At 32.3% G+C, this 21617-nt stretch overlaps 1 protein-coding gene across 1 annotated transcript; it reads left to right on the forward strand.

Annotated features, from left to right (window-relative positions):
- Positions 1 to 13831: 13831 nt before the first annotated feature.
- Positions 13832 to 21256, forward strand: LOC114310100 (putative peroxidase 26). The gene is made up of 4 exons (XM_028256010.2): positions 13832 to 14193; positions 15342 to 15521; positions 15942 to 16101; positions 20681 to 21256. The coding sequence occupies exons 1-4, from the start codon at positions 13933 to 13935 to the stop codon at positions 21106 to 21108; spliced, it is 1029 nt and encodes a 342-aa protein (XP_028111811.2). The 5' UTR covers positions 13832 to 13932; the 3' UTR covers positions 21109 to 21256.
- The last annotated feature ends 361 nt before the right edge of the window (positions 21257 to 21617 follow it).

Here is a 21617-nt window from a genome sequence, read left to right on the forward strand (position 1 = left end):
TTTTGTTTTAAATTGGGATCATCTAATTTGCTAATTAAGTCAATTAGAGCAGATTCTTCTTGAGTTTGTTTGGTCAGAACAGTAATTTGTTTAATTGGTTTACAACAGACATCATTACATCCTAATGTTATATTATTATTGTTAGAATTTACCACCTCACCTACTCCTCTTACCTAACCCACCTCCACTATCACACACTCCACACCTACCACCTCCACTATCACACACTCCACTACCGTCCACCTCCACTATCACACACTCCACTACCATCTTCTCCTCTATATATAGGAATTGTAATATACAGATATCAATCAATCAATTGTAATAAATACATTAATCAATAATACATAAATTTTTACATGGTATCAGAGCTATAAGATTTAGGCCTATACTTTTTTTTTTTTTTTTTCCGGCGGGCAGCCGGTCGGCAACCTTGCCTTCGCTGCCCGCTGGAGTTTTTCTACACATACCTTGAAATTTCCCTTCTTCAACCTGCTATGCATACACTAGCTCTTTTCTCTTCTCCACTGTCCTCACAGAAATTTCGACCCTCCAAGCCATGGCGAAGACGACCTATGCCTCCGATAACCCTTTTCGCAGTTTCATTATTGGGTTTCTCAGAAATCATCGGCAAACACCTCCAGTATTCACAGTTCTGGAATGTTAATAGCAATTCTCAGTCCATGTCAAAGAAGCAGCAGAAGCAGATCAAGCTCTCCAGTACAACCGGCATGCTCATGTTCTATGCTCCTGACTTCCTCGCCGGAGTAGCTTCCTTCTTCCTCTTCCCAGATGGCGGACTCAGGTTTCTTCTACTCAAATTGGCTCTAACCATCCCAAGTAGTTCAACTCCTCAAGTCGCAAGGCCTGAACCAGGTCAACCTCTACGACTCCGACCTAGAGGTCCTCACAGCCCTCTCCGGTTCAGGCATTTCCGTCACCGTCGCTCTCTCCCCAACGAGCTCCTCTCCTCTGCCTCCTCCAGCGGGAACACCTCCATCGCCGTTTCATCATCATCAGCAGCGCCTTCCAGCCCTCATCGAGGGTGCTCGAGAAAACTGGATTACTACTTGTTTCAACGCCTTCAAGCCTTCCAGCCCTCCATGCCTTGGCTATCCTTGTCTCAACTTTCCATTATTTCAAGAACCCATCAGCAATTAATCAGGAATCTTTTGCTCAGTACACGGCATGCACAGCCTTCGAGTGGCCACTACTGAGTGGGGTAGCTTATGCACAGCGTGTGCTTCATTCAGAGAGAGATTGAATAACACTTTTTCTTTTATTTATTTTATTTTATTCATTCAGTCTGTTCCCCACCTTTATTCTTTTTTCTTCATCATTTCATCACCATCCCTTTTTTTTCTTTATTTATTTTATTTTATTTTTCGATTCCCTTCTTTTCATTAAAAAAAAAAAAAAAAAAAAAAAAAAAGAGGCCTGGAGCCATAATCCAGCGCACTTTCTTTTATTTTACTATATATATATGTTTGTTATAATATATTATTTTGACACATAATTTTTCCATTCAAAAAAAAAAAAAAAAAAAAAAAAACCTCAACAAAACAATTTACAAATTTGCACAACAAACCATATTTTCTTCATCTCAGGGATCAACCCCGATCACATTTTTACATGAAAAAAAAAAAAAAAAAAAAAAAAACAACAACAACAACAACAACAAAAACAAACACCACATCCATAGGCGGGAGTTTTTCTTATCTACTCTGCCGCCGGTCTCTTCTTCTTGCCTCCGTCCTGTGCGGCCCTTGACGGTGTTGCCTCCGTGCTTCCTAGACCCCCAAGCAAGTTGCCTCCTCCCTGCTCCTCCACTACAGCATATGGTGGCCCTCCAAATCGGAACATCACGGTGGCCTTCCGCTTCAGCTCCTTGTTTTCTGCCCTTAGCACGCTTATCTCTGCTCGCGCATCCTTATACATGCGTTGGAGCAGAGCCAGCTGGGAATTTAAATGCTGCACCTCATTTGTCCTACTCTGCAGCCGGTTCGACAAATTTGTGACCGCCGTCATGGTTTCCACGCATGACTTCAGAGTATACTGATTAGCCTCAATATCAGTTTGCACCGCCATTTTTTGCTCCACCGACCGCATCGGAAAGTTCAATGGAGCAAAACCAGAGGTGTTTGGTTGCGGTTCACTGGCCACCGCACCAGTTATTTCTCTTGTGGGCTCGTTCAGTTCTGGAAAGAGCGTGAGCAGGTTCTGGGTAGCTGGACGGGAAGACGAGGCCATGTTTTTGGGTTGCTAAGTGTTTCAGAGAAGGGTTGGTTTCCGGGTGTTTCAAGATTTGCAGAGACAAGCTCTCCGAGCGTTCAGAGGTTTCAGACTAGTATGCACAGCCTTCGCCTCAACCTTGTTTTAAATAGCCAGGGCCAGCCACGCGCATCGCGCGCCTCTTGACGCCCGACAAACTGGCACTACTTTTCATGGCACATTTTTTGATAAAGTGGGCACGCCTTTTGAGGGTGCAACTTTTCCATCGGTCCGACATGACCCCATAAACTGTCCCGACATTTGATACCGGTTAGCTTTTACAAGGGTCCGACAAGACTCTGTAAACTGTCCCGACATTGATTCCGGTTAGCTCCTTCATGGGTCCGACAAGACTCTGTAAACTGTCCCGACATAGATTCCGGTTAGTTTCTACAAGGGTCCGACAAGACTCTGTAAACTGTCCCGACATTGATTCCGGTTAGCTCCTTCATGGGTCCGACAAGACTTTGTAAACTGTCCCGACATTGATTCCGGTTAGTTTCTACAAGGGTCCAGCAAGACTCCGTAAACTGTCACAACAACTGTCACAACATTGTCTGCTACAACGGTCCGACATGACCCCGTAAACTGTCTGCTACAACGGTCCGACATGACCCCATAAACTGTCTTCTACAACGTTTTGACACCCCCATACAGTGTCCTCTACAACGTTATGACACCACCATCCAGTGTCTTCACCAATGGTCTGACACGACCATACAGTGTCTCCTATCCTCTTTTATTTTTATGTATTTTCTTGTTTTGTTCCTCTCTCCAAACTCAAGTTGATTAGTTTCTATCCTCCTTGAGTTTGCGGGGGGCTGTTAGAATTTACCACCTCACCTACTCCTCTTACCTAACCCACCTCCACTATCACACACTCCACACCTACCACCTCCACTATCACACACTCCACTACCGTCCACCTCCACTATCACACACTCCACTACCATCTTCTCCTCTATATATAGGAATTGTAATATACAGATATCAATCAATCAATTGTAATAAATACATTAATCAATAATACATAAATTTTTACAATTATCATCAGAATCAGTACTGGGTGAATGATTATCAGAAGAAGTTGTGGGAGTATCAGAAGAGGAATTACTAACAGATTGATTTAATTGAAATATTTCAAATATTTGATTCTTAGATTCGTCACTTATTTGTAATTGACTAACCTTATCTTTTAATTTATGTTTCTCTTTGCACTTATTAGAATAATGGCCTTTTTTACCACAGTTATAGCATGTAACATCTTTATTAGATTTAAATTTTGAATGTGATTTTTTGTAATATTTCTTTTTGGGTTTAGTATAAAATTTATCATTGGATTTGGAGGGTGAATAATTCTTTTTGGATTTATATTTATGTTTAGAATATTTATATGATTTCTTTCGAGAGGGTGCTACAGGAGGTAAACCGTATTGTTCACAGAAATTTCCTAATTCATATTTAGCTTGGTGTTTATCTTTAGTGACTTTTTGACTAAGTTTAAGATCGATACACATTTTTAAGCCTTCTTTTTGAATAGTGCTAATTATATCTCCATAGGTTAAATTATTATATTCAATAACACCAGTAGGTTGGCTAAGAACATCTCTAATTTTATGAGCAAATAAACTAGATAATCCATTAATAAATTTTTCTTTCCAAAATGATTTAGTACAGTCTTCTCTTAACATAACTCTAGAGGTAAACACATCTTTATACCATCTAAAATCACTTAAGGTTGGACAGGTCAGATTTCTAAGTTGATCATGTATGCGAGAATAAATATTAGTTGGGGTACTAATAAAATGCCTGACAATTGTATAAATTAATGCATTAATACCACCAGGGTGGCAACATCCAATGTTTTCATCAAAGATAGGTAAACCATTATCGTCAGTTTGATTAGCATAAATAACGGATTCTCGTTGTTCTTCAGTTAAATATTTTTCCCACCATGATTTGAGCATACCAGTGAACCTAGAAGTAATTAAATTAACAATTTTAGGTTGAGTATATTGGGGATAATTGGAGAGATAACTATTGGAGACCATGGATAGATGATTTAACTTTTGGAGGATTTGATCTTCACTAAGACCATCAATATTCCATTCGTATAATTTTTTAGCAGAAACAGAAAATTGATTATTAAGATTAGTTTCTTCAAATTGGAGATCAATAGGAGTAGGTCGAGAATACCAATTTTTTGTAGTTTGAGGATTAATTTTGGGATAATGAATTTTATTCAGATGAGAAGATTGGAATTGTTGAGCTAATTGATTTATGTCAGCATCAGTGGTTTCAGTGTCTGATTGGGTAGAAACAATTTGAGTAGTAGGTTGCTGATTTAGAGCAGTAAGACCTCTATCTTTATAGGGTGAAGCATTATCAGAGGTAGATAATTTAGTAAATAATTTCTCAATAGCTTTGACAATAAATTGATCATTTGTAACTAAACTGGTTCTTTTGGAACGATTACTGGGTAGGTTAAGTAAAGGTGGATCTAAAGGTTGTTTAGTAGAAGTGGTTTGAACAGATTCTAAATTGGTTTCTATCTTATCTAATTGTTTACCAATTGTATTTAAACATTGATTAGTATAATTATTTTGTTCAATAACCTTTTTAATCTCATTATCATTACCAGGTAATTTGAAAGGTGAAGCAAGGATTTCAGATCCTTGTTGAGTGAGAATTATTTTCTCTAAAGGAGGATAACTAGAGCTAACAGAAGTAGTGTCAGAAGTTTTCCATTTATGTTTGGTGATTGTATTAATCTTTTTGTAATATTTGTCAACATATTCTAATAGAGGTAATTCAAAACCATATTCGACCATAAAATCATACCATTGTTTAGTAATTTGGACATTTGAGTAGAATTATATTTAGCATAATAAGCATGTCGTTGTGGTTTATTTTTAGAGGATTTAAACTCAATAAGTAATTTATCTAGATCAGGTTTAAATTCTTTTTTGATTGTCATCAATTGAGGATTAACCGGTGGTATAAATTCTTCGAAATCAGTTTGAGTTGGAGAATTATTAGAAGCAATTTCTTCTTCTGGTAAATGTGTGTTCGTAAAATAAACAGGTTTACTAATTTGAGAAGAAGTAGTATTATCAATGCCTTTTAACTTATTAATGGAAGGTTGACCAGTTTGACCAAGATAGATTTTACTATTTTTTCAAAATAAGAGAGTATTAAATATTTCATTTTCAGTTTCAATTTCAGTTGGAACACTAGATGTACTATGTCTAAAGGATTGACTACGATTAAATTTTATTCGAACAGAACCATCATTGAATTGGTGAATATCTTGGATATCTTGAATTGAGGATTGTTGTTGGTTATGTTTGTAATTTTCATTAACAGTGATCCATTGATCAGGTAGATCTACATTTTTCCATTCAATCATTTGAGGAACATTAATATGGGATTCTCCATCATTACTACTACTTTGGATTAATAGAGTTTTATTTCTGGGACTCTTATGTAAAGCATGAATATTTAAATTAGTTTGCATACATTTGTAATGAACACGATATATTAAAGCAATTTTATGAACTTTATCCTTCATGTTAGTAAATGAACCATGTAATTGGATATTTAATGTTAATGCATCTAAAATATGTGGATCATGTAAACTAAGTGTAAAATCAGGAAAACAATTAAAATGTACTGGACCTTTATGAAGACCAGTTTCCATCATTCCCATTAAACTATCATTATAGTCAAGAAAACGAGCATCTCGTAAACATAATAAAACAAAAGTATTTTTACCAACTATAGTTAATGGATTAACACCAACTTGAATTAGACCAATATGCATAAAATTGTAACCATTATTTAAATGTCTTTTAATTAATTTTGCATCAAATAATTGACAGGTTTCTCGGGGCTTTTCTAAAGCATAAACTTGTTCAATAGTTTTAACATGCAGAGTGATTTTGAAAACATTCTGTATAAAAGTAGTTTTATAAATTTCTTTAATTGGCAATTTTGATATATTCCATCATGCATCAATTTTATCATTTTGTATTTCAACATCTTCTTCATTTATTACTAATCCTTGATTAGGTATTGAGGGCAAAGTTGTTGGCCTAGAACTGACTAATGAGTTACTTCTAAATAATCGATTCATTGTTTTGTTTAATTAATCAGTTTTACAGATATCTTAATACATACCCTATTCTAGTCATGCTATCACAGACCAAAAGTGATGGTTTTGCAGTTTGGTCGCCGATTATAGTTGTTTTGCCGACTAAAAACAGTTTGGTCGCTGAAAGTGAAGCTTTTTGGCTACAAAAAAAAATTAGTAGCTAAAAACTGTCAATTGCCGACTAAAACTCAGTTTAGTAGCCAAAAGGGGATGTTTTTGGCGACTAAAAACAAGTTTAGTCGCCAAAATTGCTTTTATTTTTAGGCGGAACTTAATTTTTTAGCGACTAAAAAATAATTAGTAGCCGAAAATTATAGAATTGGCGACTAAAAATTTAATTTAGTCACCAAAAGTGGCCTAACTTTTTTTTAGTAAATAATTTATTTTTTACATAAATTATATTGAATAAAAATAATTATATTTATAAATATTGTTTTGTATTAATACCGGTCAATATACTATATAAATAATATATATTGCATATATATTCATATGATGTTGTAGTGGCATAATGGAGGGAGTGTGTTGCTAAAGGTTTGGAATGTGGGACGGTTGGCGGTTCGAAACTCAGAAATAGCAAAAAAATGGGTTTTTTTTTCGACGAAAACACCTTTGGCGACTAATAAAAGTCTTTATTTTGGCGACTAAATGGTTTAGTCGGCGATTCAGTGAGTTTTGGCGACTAAATTATTAGTCAGTAAATGTATGACTTTCAAAAGTGTAAAACGCTATTGGCGACTAAAACTTTGGTCGCTAAAGACCTGTATACACAACAAATGTGACGACTAAAAATTTTGTCGGGGAAAGTAAAATTTCAATTTTCGGCGACTAAAAACGGATTTTTGGCGACTAAAAATTTAGTAGCTAAAAGTATTTTTTTTTGTAGTGTTGGTTTTTGTGCTGTTAACATTAAAAAAATCAATATTGTAATTTTTTTTATCAAAAAGAAAAGATGTTTCATGAGAATATCAGAGTATCTACGGGCCCTGACCCCAAGGTAATTGGTTAACGGTCAGATTTAACTCAACTCAAAAGAAGAAACTTACCACCGAAACACCCAATAAAGTTCAACCACGTGCCAACAACATTCATAAGCCGGAAAATTATTAAATAGTTGGGGACCATGATGTGATATAGCTTATGCGGTGCTCTAGTTAATGGAAAATCATTACTTACACGTAGTGAGTTATCTTTGTTTATCAATTACCTAATAAAGCTAGATCACTATCTTCCACTCATAAAATTTATCGTCATGTTATTGACTCGAACTACCTCTTAAACAATATCATATAATATTTTGATAATACCTAATAATTTCATACTATTTTTTTTTCTTGTTTTTATTCACATTTGACGGTTCATAGTCATTTTTTACTAGATTTGATTTCTTCCTGCAAGGGCTATTGTCAAGTTGTCAGCTATCGTCAAGTTGTCACGTTGCAACTTGCAATAAAATTACTTTCAAAATACATTTGGTAGATTGCTTCTATGCCAAACCCTAATATAAATGACTAATCATAATACTTAATAAAGATTTTGCAATCACGTAAATGACTAGCAAAACATATTTGGTAGATTGCGATCTATGCTAAACACTAATTTAAATGACTATTCATTATACATAATTATGATTTTGTAATCATGTAAATTATTTGCAAAACATATTTGGAAGATTGCGTTTTATGCTAAATCTTAATTTAAATGATTGATTATAATACTTAAGATGTGATTCTTCAGTATTTTAAAATTGTATTTAAAATGACCAGAAAAGTGGAAACAAGGTTTCTGATTTGTACAAGAAAAACTTCTCATTATTATTGGTGGATCAAAAGTGAGCTCCAAGTTTAATGTGTTGGTTTGCAGACGTTGCAATCAAGGTCTTTTCGAGACCAATATTTGTGTTGAGAAGGTTACCAACACAAAAAATGAAAATTGATGGCATATTTTATCGAGTTGTGTTAGATGTATCAATTAATATATTAATTAGTGCACCAATACTAGTTATGACCTTATTATTGACCCCACTCATTATACAAATTACAAATATCAAAAATATCTTAAATTATATCATATCATCAATTAATACATTAATTATTACACTATTTTGTGCATATCGTATCACTCTTATCTTATTTGTTTGGTTTTCACTAGTACTATTATCATTGAGGAAATTGTCTCGTATTTATCGATGCATTCATATTTATGACATTAACTTTTAGGGCAATTACTCTAATCTATCTTGAAGTTTGGAATAATGAACCGGTTTGCATTCACTTCAGATTGCACAGTTCAATTTGGCCCACTAAACTTGTCAAGGGTCTTGTTTCAACTATTTATTCAATTATCTTTTAGGGTCTTTTGAATAAATCGTTCAGGAAAAAAATTAAATAAATTTGATAATCAAGCTAACCGATTTTATTATCATAATATTTTAAAAAAATAAAAGATTTATTTTCAAAATCATATTTGTTTTGAAGACAAAATGATAAAATCAAATAAAATTAATTAATTTGTATTTAATATATTAAATTTTACGTGCTAAATTTGATTATCAAATGCCATCTAAGTGTAATACTACCTTAAAACATAAGGAGAGGCTGATTTAATTATTATTCTAAACTAATGTTTCAGATGTAATTTTGTAAATTGTCAGGAGAGATCATTGTAGGTGTAATTTACTTATAAAAAAATTTATTGCAAACAAATAATATTGTAGGTTGCTATGATAATATTTTCTAGATAAGAGATTAATAATAGTAATAATAATTATAAAAAAAAATCTCACTTCTTCTTTTGTTTTTTAACCAAAAAAAAGAAGAAAAGAAAAAAACGCAACTGAAGTTTTTCTATGCATCCAATTCTTTTTAGAGCAAATTTCATTTATACCCTATACTTTTACACGATTTTCAATAACTCCCTGGACTACTCTTATTTTCATGCGTGCCCTCAAGATTTTTAAAATCATATCAATTTTGTCCCTATCGTCACATTTAAAACGGAAAAAGTTAAAAAAAATTACATTTTGACCCTAAATTTTAAAAGAAAGGTGCAGACCTACTCATTCTTACCAGCAAACCACACCACCAGCCACCACTTCAAGCACTTCTATCTCTTTCGTCATAACTCCGTTTCGCCTTATTTTTACGTCGTTAGATTCAGCTCACGGTCTAGTTTTCGTATCACATCTCGTTCTCTCTTTTTTTGCATGCCATCAGAGCTCCAAAAGTCTATAAAAAATAAGACTTTTCTTCTCGTTTTCGACTTTTCTTTGAGCCATCTTTCGGACTTTATATCTTTCTCGATTCTTGACGGTTCTACTTCATTCTTTCGCCATTTTCTTCACCTCACTTCCTACTTCACCCTACACTACGTCGCTTTCTCACTTCTTCGTGTAATGGACGGCTATGGTATGCCGAAAGTTGCTCAAAAACTAATTTCAAAAATTTTATAAAACATTCATCTTTTGTTTATTTCTCCTCCATCTTCCCCATTCTTCTTCTTCTTCTTCTTCACTAATAACATGATGTAAAACATGGTTCTAGGTGGTAACAAAACTGGTGATGGTGATGGTGATGGTGATGGTGGTGGTCCGGCGATGGTGGTGGGTTTGTTGTTGTAAGGTGGTGGTGATGGTAATGCTCATGGTGGCGGTAATGGAACTTGGTTGTGAAAATGTGGGTTTGGTGTTGTAAGGTGGTGGTGATGGTAATGCTCACGGTGGTGGTAAAGTTGGTGGTTCAGGTGGTGATGTTGATGAAGTTGATGAAGGTAATGAATGTAACGCCCCGAATAATGAAGTTGGTGAAGTTCACAATAATGAAGTTGATGAAGAGAAATATATCATCTTTCTATATATATACACACATAACGATAATCTATCTCCATAACAACCCTGTTGAAATTGAATAGCTCCATGATATTATGATTATTGAATTCTATTTTTTCTCATCTTTCTCACTAAAACAAAGAAAACGCTTAGATGAATAATTGAAGAAGAATAAGAGGATCACTACCCGAACCACCAACTTTATCGCCACCAAACTCCACTACTGCCGCCGCCACCACCACCACCACCATCACCATCACCAGTTCCATTACCACCTAGAACTATGCTTCACATCATGTTATAAGTGAAGATGAATAAGAAGAATGAGGAAGATAGAGGAAAAAGAAATAAAAGTGAATGTTTTGAAATTTTTGAAATTAGTTTTCGAACAACTTTTGGCATACCAAAAACACCCATTACATGAAAAAGTGAGAAAGTGAGGTAGTGTAGGGCGAAGTAGAAAGTGATGTGAAGAGAATGGCAAAAGAATGAAGTAGAACTGTCAAGAATCGAGAAAGACATGAAATCCAAAAGATGGCTAGAAGAAAAGTCGAAAACAAGAAAAAAAGTCTTATTTTTTTTTATCGGCTTTTGGAGATTTGTTAGCATGCAAAAAGAGAAAGAGCGAGAGGTGTGAGATGATACGAAAACTAAACCGTAAATTGAATCCAATGACGTAAAAATGAGGTGAAACGGAGTTATGATGCAGAAGATAGAAGGGCTTGAAGGGGTAGTTGGTGGTGGTGGTTTTGCTAGTGGGAAAAAGTGGGTCTGCATCTTTCTTTTGAAATTTGGGACAAAGGTGGGTTTGGTTTGTGTTTATAGAGTAATTTTTGAGATAAAAAGTACGAAAACTTGTTTGGTTTGCCTTTTTTCAGAAATGGTTTTGAAAAATTATTTTGGGAAGAGAATTTTAAAAAAAGTGATTGATTTGATGTGTATGAGAGAGAGAGTGATTTTGAAAAGTAGATAATCAAATAAAGTTTTGAGATTTTTTTTGAAAAAATTTGTTTGGTTTGATTACTCTTGAAAATTTGTTTGTAGAGAATTTTCTCAAAAATTTTTCTGAAAAACACAAACCAAACTATTGTTTGGTTTGTTTTTCAGAAAAATTTTTGAGAAAAATTCTCTACAAATAAGTTTTCAAAAGTAATCAAACCAAACAAATTTTTCTAAATTTTTTTTCCAAAACTTGTTTGGTTTACAAATTTTCCAAACAAATCTCTCTCTCATACACATCAAATCAATCACTTTTTTCAAAACTCTCTCTCAAAATAATTTTTCAAAACATCTTTTGAAAAAAAATCAAACCAAACAAATTTTCATACTTTTTATCTCAAAACATGTTTTCGTACTTTTTAACTTTTTCCGTTTCAAATGTGATGATAGGGGCAAAATTTATACGTTTTAAAAACTTTGGGGGTACGTGTAAAAATAAGAGTAGTCTGAAGGGGTCATTGAAAATCGTGTAAAAGTATAGGGGTATAAATGAAATTTGCTCTTCTTTTTATCTATAGTACTTTTGTGACAATGGGATGACAATGCTAACCATTACCACAAAAAAAAAAAAAACAAAAACAAAAACAAAAACAAAACAAAATAAAATAAAACAAAACAAAAAATGGAGAGAATTTTAAAATATGACATCAACACAAAATAATTATAATATTATAGAAGTACAAGTAATTTATGCATTAGATTGTACAACTAAGGGTTCGTTTGGAATGTGAGTTGATTTTTTGGCTCTTTAACTTTTTGACTATTTTAGTTTAGAGCTAAAAAATCTCATTTGAGATAGATTTTTTAGTTTTTTTAACTTTTGTGAGAGAAAAAATGAAATAATTATGATTTAAATGTGACATTTTATCTTATTATGCTAAAAATTTAATAAAGTAATCAAACCAAACAAATTTTTCTAATTTTTTTTTCCAAAACTTGTTTGGTTTACAAATTTTCCAAACAAATCTCTCTCTCATACACATCAAATCAATCACTTTTTTCAAAACTCTCTCTCAAAATAATTTTTCAAAACATCTTTTGAAAAAAAATCAAACCAAACAAATTTTCATACTTTTTATCTCAAAACATGTTTTCGTACTTTTTAACTTTTTCCGTTTCAAATGTGATGATAGGGGCAAAATTTATACGTTTTAAAAACTTTGGGGGTACGTGTAAAAATAAGAGTAGTCTGAAGGGGTCATTGAAAATCGTGTAAAAGTATAGGGGTATAAATGAAATTTGCTCTTCTTTTTATCTATAGTACTTTTGTGACAATGGGATGACAATGCTAACCATTACCACAAAAAAAAAAAAAAAAAACAAAAACAAAAACAAAACAAAATAAAATAAAACAAAACAAAAAATGGAGAGAATTTTAAAATATGACATCAACACAAAATAATTATAATATTATAGAAGTACAAGTAATTTATGCATTAGATTGTACAACTAAGGGTTCGTTTGGAATGTGAGTTGATTTTTTGGCTCTTTAACTTTTTGACTATTTTAGTTTAGAGCTAAAAAATCTCATTTGAGATAGATTTTTTAGTTTTTTTAACTTTTATGAGAGAAAAAATGAAATAATTATGATTTAAATGTGACATTTTATCTTATTATGCTAAAAAATTTATTTTTTTTTAATAACAATTTTAGTCAAAAAAAATTTATTTTAACTTATGTCAAACAAAAACTATCTTGTACTTTTATTTTTTTACAATTATTTTGAGTTTATAACATTTTAATACAATTTTCCCCTCAAAAAAATCAAACATTAATGCTCAGCAAGAATAACGCTTCGATATGCTCCAGCACATGGAGTGAAATACATGTCTAATTTTTGTTGCTTAGCGTCCTCAAAAGTCAAAGATAGATTAGGGTTAGCATGGTGATCAAGAAACTTGTAATGCAAATTTGTATACCTAGGACTACCCTACAAATCTTGGACGCGTTCCCTTTTTTTTTTTTTTTGTTTGACCATTGGACGCGTACCTTGTCATGGACGCTTTTGCTTTTAGATGTGGCGTAAATGAACTTTTTAAAGGCCTACTTGCATGTTAAATAGTCCCTGATAAATCCTTCCCACGTGCCGTCACACCCGGAATTTCAATTTTTAATTTAAAAAAAAAATTATGGTTATATTTGGTTGAGAATTTGATAAAAAAAAATAAATAAATAAATAAAATGTGAATAAAATATTTTTTTTTAACTCAATTTTATACATATTTTCCTTTTCTTTTTCAAATTTCATCAATTAAATAGAACGTAAAAAAAAATTAAATATAGCTATAAGATATATTATTTTATGAATAATTATTCAATAATTTCGGAATATAGGCATGTAATATTCCATAATATTATGATTGGTGGAGAATATGAGTAGGTTGGGATATTATATTGGGTGATTGAAAAGTACAAAAGACATATTGAATGATTGGTTAAGAAATACAGACACCTAATATTCTGGAAATATTTAATAATTTGTCTTGTTTTATGGTGACTTTGTTGGTCAAGCCAGGTTGACATTGTCAAATTGTCAATGTCTAAGGCTATATATATATATATATATATATACATGCATCAAATGGAAGGCACCAATCTCATTAGCCACATACATATACAAAGCCATAGCCCAGCGTAGTGGAAGAAGAAGAGAGGTGTGCCACATTACCATAAATTGAAGATCATGAGGAGAGGTGGTGGGGTGTTTTTGGTTCATCTTCCTCTTCTGGCTGTACTTGCACTGAGCTCATGGTGGATGGTGGTGAATGCGGCGGTGACATTGCCACCGGAGGATGCCCCCTTGATCAGGCACTATTACAAGAAGCATAATACGTGTGCCAATGTGGAACCGTTTGTGAGGCACCAAGTGATGTTGTATTGGAGCAAGGATAAGAGCCTCACTGCTAAGTTTCTCAAGTTGCTCTATGCAGACTCCATGGTCAATGTATGTATTCTTTCTTTGCATTTCTATACTTTTCTACTACCTTAATATATATATATATATATATATTTTGATAACTCGGTATTAGTTGATCCAACACTATTACAAGAAGCTTAATATCTATCAGACACTTTTCTTTTCCTTATTTTTAATTTTTGTGTCTCTTGAAAATTTGGTAGCAAATTCAGGAGTTGGAGATTACATGAATTAATTCATAGTGTGGAAAATACATCACTAATGGTTTTAGAAAATATGAAGAAAAAAACTGAAAAAGAAAGTAAAAATATGAATAATTACTTATTAAAAAAAATCTAGAAATTACAATATGGGTAACCTTAAAATAGAACAACAATACTACATCTTTTGAATTTTGGCTCGTTAGAATTGTCTGAATTTGTGCATGTAGATCATCCGACCGGTCATTCGGGCGAATATCGATTGACACACTGAATGACAAAGGTGATAAGGGTGACACCAATTATCTGGCCGGTCATCTGGCTTACGTAATTCGGGTAATTTGAACGAACCTAAATTCAGTAGATCAATCATTTTTCAAAATAAAATTTGTAATAATCAATTTGTTAGTCATTTGGAAGGCCGAATTATTAAAGGTAGTGAACCCTTTACGGATATACTTGTATTTTTACATGGGACGTGGTCAGTGTCACATGTGATCTACATTAATATATACACGAAAAACTCATTCACTTGTGTAGGTGAATAGAAGTACGAGTTTGATCATCTCCCTTGTCGGCTTCCAGACGGTTCAACTTATGGGCAAATTACTACTCTACTCAAGATTCAGCCAAAAAAAATTTTAAAAATTTTCTTTTTGGGACATGCAGCAATTGTTTAAAGCCTTTAGACCTATACTTCATTTAATGTTAGGTCTTGGATCTCGAAAAAATTGAGCTGTTACTTCTTCCCTAATGCTTAATAAGGAGTAAAAAGAGTAATTCAGAAAGACTAATTAGCGTACCAACTAACACACTAAACTAAAAGAAGGGCAGGACATCCTAACTTCCCCTCAATCCAAATGTAGCAAAGGTGACATAATATGCTAATTTCTTTTTGAAGAAGTGAACATGAAAGGTTAACAAGATTACATAAATACTTTGTTTTATATTTCATAAGCATGTCTCCGAATGTAGGGGTGTGACGCATCAATTCTCCTTGATGGTCCAAACTCGGAGAAAACAGCACCACAAAATGCTGGGTTAGGAGGATTTGAGATAATTGACAAGATCAAGACAGTACTGGAAGACCGATGCCCTCGAGCAGTCTCTTGTGCTGACATTCTCAATCTTGCAACAAGAGATGCAGTCCATTTTGTAAGTCTCTCTCACCTTTTTATATTAATGCACTCAAGTTGTATTTGATTTGTTGATAAGATTAACGCAAATAATTTATTTTGAAATTAATTGTTTTAATAAAAATAATTTAATCATTTTGTAATGTAACACAGAATAATTTTATTATAGGATAAAATATAGTATCAAAAAATAGCATAATTTCATATTTTTTGAGACATAGCTAAAAAAATGTCATAACATATATCATGAGACGTAACTAAATATCTTATGAGTTGTAATTAAAATAATGCCATAACTAAAAAAAAAAATTAATCATAATAAAAAAAAAATAACATAATCAAAGGTGTATATGATACACTTTTTCAAAAGTGTATATATTAAAATTTTCCATTATTGTTTATTTTAATGGTTATTTATTTATTTTTATGAATTTCACAGGCTGGTGCTCCATCTTATCCAGTTTTCCTAGGAAGAAGAGATGGGTTGGATTCAAATGCTGCATGGGTTGACCTCCCATCCCCCTCGATTTCATTGCAAACAGCACTGCAATTCTTTCAATCCAAAGGTTTAGATGTATTGGACATGACTACACTCTTAGGTAAAGCCTCTTCTTTTCTTTTTTTGATATTTTCAATCTTAAAATTATATTTAGACAATGAAATTTAAATTAAAAAAAAAAAGGCAAACTCGAGGTTAAAACATAACTCAAATCAAATGTTTTACTTAATTTCGAATGTTGTTGAAATAATTTAACTTTACATAAGTTGAAGCTGCCATTATACTTTCAATCTTAAAATTATATTTAGATTATAAAATTTAAATAAAAAAAGGGCAGACTTGAGGTTAAAACATAACTCAAACCAAACGTTTCATTTAATTTCGAATGTTGTTGAAATAATTAGGATTTGTTTGGTGGAGCTCTGGAATGTTAGTTCCAGAGTTTGATTTGAACATAGTGTTTGTTTATGATTTTCAAAAATTAATTTTACACTCACTTTTGAAAATGCGGTCGAATGTGAGAAAATTTGGATTAACTGGTCATCTCACTGGACGTCCGGTCGGTTGACCGGAACAGTGCAAATATATATATATATATATATATATATTTTACAATTGACACATGTTAATTTTATATATTCAATAAAAAAATGTTTTTCGAATTTTTAAAAAAAATTTATGAGTTTTAATAGAATTTTAAGTTGTGTGTTTAGTTATGAATTGTAAGTTTTTATATCAAATATCATATGTCACATCAAAAATTTCCCACTTAATTTAAAACTCATTCACCAAACAAATTTTTTACATTTAAATCATAATTTCAAAACTCACAAATTTAAAATACAACTCTATTCTCAAATCATATTTAAAAAATTCAACCAAATGCAACCTTAAACTTTACATAAGTTGAAGCTACTAAGTTACATTAACTTGTCCATACTCCTCACTTTGTCCAAAACTTATAGGTCTATGTTGTGGACGTTATCAATTTTTCATTTATTTAAGTAAGAGTTATTTGTTAAAAAGTCCAAGTTAAAGAAAGATATAAAGCATGAGGTTCAAGAGATTTTTTTAATTGGTGAAAAATCTATCATTTATTAAATAGTTTGGTAAAAAAATCTTTTTATTTGTTTTGAAAGACATTTTATTTTTAATTTTACCTTTTAATTTATCTATTGACTTTTCGTTGACTATCTGTTCAAATTTTTTAACTATCTGTTCAATTTTTTCCGCTTATCTGTTCAAAATTTTGCCCCTATTCAATTTCATAAAGCCTGTTTTCATTATCCATTGAGTTTGACAAGCCTATTTTTTCTATGTGTTTAATTATTTTTTTTAATTTTTATTTGTTTAAATTGTGATATACATTGAGAGGAAATAGACTGATCTGTTAAAATGTTATCTGTTTAAATATTTTACAACAAGAACAATTTGGATAACCAATAATGGCTTCACAATCAACCAATTTCCACAAAAAAAAAAAAAAAAAAAAACATGAAATGTTATGTTCTATTCGTTCAAATCTCTCTTCTATCTGTTTCTATATCTCTCTCCCTAGTACAATCTGTGTCGTCGTCGTCGTCATCATAATCATCAACAACACAAATAAATAAATAAAGGAGGAATCTAATCCTTTTGAACAGATTTGAGCTCAAATCAACAATAACAATTACAAAAAAAAAAAAAAAAAAAAAAAAAAAAAAAGAAGAAGAAGAGAAAAAGATCTAATAATTTTGAAATTTTCTTATCTTTACCTCTCTCTCCCATCTGTTGCAATCAGTTTCCTCATCATCATCATCATCAACAACAACTAAAAAATAATAATAAAGAGGAAAAAGAAAAAAAAAATATAGAGAGAAATTTTGAGCATATTTGTTTGTTCTAGCTGTTAATCAACAACAACAATCATCAAAAAAAAAAAAATCTCAAATCTAGATCTATACTCAGATCACCTAGCATTTCTAGATCCATCTTGAACACTATCCTTGAAATTCTTCAGTTCCTCAGTGGCCACTGGAGAGTGATTCTTCAAACAACAATCCTCCGAAGCATTATTACCAATCCCAATAGAAAAATCAAGAACCCTCCTAAGTCTCCAAATCGAGTGTATTTCTGGTTGCTCAGATTAATCCGCTCTAATGGCAGACAATGTGGAATCAAAGGCAGATAGGAATTGATTCCATAACTCAACATTTTGATTCTAACAACAACAGTCTCAATCATTACTACTACTCAAGTCAAAATTGTATAGCAAAAACAAAGAATAGTGAAAGATTGATAATGATGATGATTGACCCCCAAATGTATTGTTCCAATCGTGGATCTTTCCATTTGATTACACCTCTATCATCGTCTCGATCGAGTATAGGGGAGCAGCTAGGGCACGTCACCCCCGATCCCCAACCTTCGCGACTAGATCTTTAAGATCTCCGCTGCAGTGATGGAGCTGTTTCGATGCGGCGGCGCGTGTAGCCTAGACTACCAGAGACGCGATGGTTGGTTCAGATTCGAAGATTGGATGAGTAAGAGAGACGGGGTAGGTGTTACATTATGTTTGGATTGTGTAATTTCGAAAGAAAAGAAAAACAAAAAAAAAAAAAAGTAGAGAAATATGTATTTCTTTTACTTATTTGGATGATTTAAGTGAAGAGAAATGGGGAGAAATGAAGAGAAACTCATTTCTCTTATAACCCACATTTCTAATCTTCCCAAAAATAGAGAGATTGTGAGAGAAAAAAACCAAAATTTTTTTATATTTTCAAAATACCAATTTTGTTCCTGTAAAAATAAAACAAATAAAATGATTGACATCCATGTCCTCAAGGGCTTTTCATATCCAATAAAAGGTTATTTTAGTAATATAACATAAAAATGTTTATTTTCTTTTCTCTTATGAAATCTAACCAAGCAAGAAGAAGATAAATTACAACCATTTCTTTTCTTTTATTTCTTACTTATCCAAATAAAAAGGAGAGAAATCACAATCATTTTTTTTTTTCTCTTATAACTTAAGTAATTATTTCTTTTATTTTCTCTCCTAGGTTCCCAAAAATAGTGTAAGAGTTGGAGGTGGCGGAGATTGGGACAAGAGAAAGTGGTGAATAGGAGGGAATCGGAGAAGGTTGACGTACGTCGCCGAAAACGATGGCGACAGCGGATGTAGTGGTGAGAAAAAGGGAGAGAAGACAACGGTATGGTCAAAGTCGGCGGTGGGACTGATGGCGGCAACAGCGAAGCGAGGTGGTAGGCGGCGACGTTGAAAAAGAGAGAGATAGAGAGAGAGAGAGAGAGATTTTTAGCCTTGGCATAAGCTAAAATGAGATTTTTTTTGGGTTACAATAATCACAAAAAGATAAAATAAACTTTTTAAGTCAATAGTACAAAATGTCACATCCAAATGATGATCATTTTATTTTTTTTCTCACAAAAGTCAAAAGTCAAAAAGCCTATCCGAAATGAGGTTTTTTAGCCCCAGGTTAAAATAGTCAAAAAGTCAAAAAGCCAACCCACATCCCAAATAAACCCTTAGTCTAGTTCTGTATAGATATCATAAATATATATAGAGGGTATTTTGATCATTTTGCTTGAACTTATCTTTTTGGACAAAATGTTTTAGAGTCTGGATTTTTAATCAAATAATATTACGGTGGTACTACATGCACTAATTAGTGTACTGACTAGTGTACCAATGCTTATGGGATGTGTTCATGGTCCACATACTGTTTGTATGGGGAGCCTGAACATATACAAGGAATCACAATCTGTTTTGGAGCTTGAGTTTAGTCTTCCTTCCTGTGTTATAATTCTAAGTTAATTGTTTGATATATCTTTATTCATCCAGTTAATAGCTTTGGATTTTCTAGATTTTATATATATCTTAGTTTTGTTAGTTGAAGCTGTTTTTGTATCAGCTTGTTCTCTGTTTGGCATGCCTTTTTAGGTTATTTTTAGGATGGTTGTTCTTGCTGGTATAGTTGGGGTTAGTGTCTGGGTCTGGGGCATGCCCCTTGTATTTGTGTTTATATTCTGTTTTTATGTATGACTTATTCACCAAAAAAAAAAAAACTAGTGTACCAACTAGTGTTTTGTCATTATTACTAACCTCACTTATTAATTAAATTATAAATATCCAAAACTTCTAAAATTATACCACATCATCTGTTAGTACACCAATTGATACATATAACATTATTTATAAAATTATAATTTAGACTTTTAGATCGAGCATCCTTTAAACAATACACTTAATTTATTATATTTATTTAATTTATTTATTTATAGAAACGTAAAGTATATCCCATTTGGTGTCACTATTTTTTTTTTTAATTTAAAATAATGTACACTCCATTTGGTGTGACTATTTCACACATTTTTTTTCCAATAATGCCCTCCATATCTAAGTATATCACATCTAATGATCTACTAATTTATTTTTCTCATTCATCAAATTATTCAAAATTGCAAAATGATTCTTATTCATCGAACCACCCGTTCGTCATCAAACCATTCAAAATTTTAAATTCAAAATTACAAATACATCATACTTTTTTTGGTACATTGGTTTAGAACATCGCATTTGCACTATCACTAATAAGTATGTATAACAAATTAAATAAACTCTTCAAGGTCCATTGCTCCATCATTGGCTAAAATATGAGTGCGTATATTTTGTACCGCAGGAGCACATTCACTAGGGAGAACGCATTGCAAATACGTATGGGACAGACTCTACAATTTTCAAAACACAGGAAAACCAGACCCCACCATGAATCAACCCATCTTAAACGAACTCAAAAATCAATGCCCGTCGCAATTGAAGTCTGGCCAAAGCGATCAACTGGTGTATTTGAACCCAGATTCAGGACCCAATTACAAGTTCACCAACAGCTACTTCTCGAGGGTGCTAAAAGGCGAATCAGTACTCGGAGTTGATCAGCAGCTCAAGTTTAGGAATGACACTAATCAAATAAGCAAAGAATTTGCTAATGATTTCGAAGATTTTCGCAGGTCGTTTGCATTGTCGATAAACAGGATGGGAGGTCTCAGAGTTTTGACTGGTGATAAAGGAGAGATACGGAGGAATTGTCGTTATGTAAACAAGAAATGAAAAGAATTGAATGGCAAATATGGAGTGATTTAATTTGATGTTATGTAGGAGGAAGATGCATGCTATCATTTGTTTTTGGAAATAAGGAAAGAAGCAATATTGAAACAACATTATTTATAAATAAGGGCACGAATTACGTTCTCTTCAAGATATTACTTACACTCTCATGAGCTCAGCTATCATAATTTAAAAAGAAAAAAAAAATCTTCTATGACTTTTCATTGATTTTCAGTTCAAAATTGTGTCTGAAAAATCACGTATACAAGAGCAATCAAAAACGATCTTAAGACAATGTACATGATGTCATGTCACAAAATCTTACAGGAAAAATTCACTTTTTCCATTTCAAACTATTATATCTGTATCATTTTATCTATTCTATTAGTTTTGATTGAGTGATTTGATAAGAAATAAAATAAAATAAAAAACTTTGTCTATAAGTTTAATGAAAAATGATAGCAAACGATGACAAAAGACTATTATTTTAAATGAAAATTTTCATTTTATTC

Source organism: Camellia sinensis, chromosome 6, assembly GCF_055761805.1.
Source record: "Camellia sinensis isolate YWXY chromosome 6, ASM5576180v1, whole genome shotgun sequence".
Taxonomy (NCBI): domain Eukaryota; kingdom Viridiplantae; phylum Streptophyta; class Magnoliopsida; order Ericales; family Theaceae; genus Camellia; species Camellia sinensis.

Coding starts and splice junctions, on each gene's coding strand:
- LOC114310100 (XM_028256010.2), top strand. CDS start 13,933: ATGAGGAGAGGTGGTGGGGTGTTTTTGGTTCATCTTCCTCTTCTGGCT. Junction 15,522..15,941: donor CAAGAGATGCAGTCCATTTT/GTAAGTCTCTCT, acceptor TGAATTTCACAG/GCTGGTGCTCCATCTTATCC. Junction 16,102..20,680: donor GGACATGACTACACTCTTAG/GTAAAGCCTCTT, acceptor TTTGTACCGCAG/GAGCACATTCACTAGGGAGA.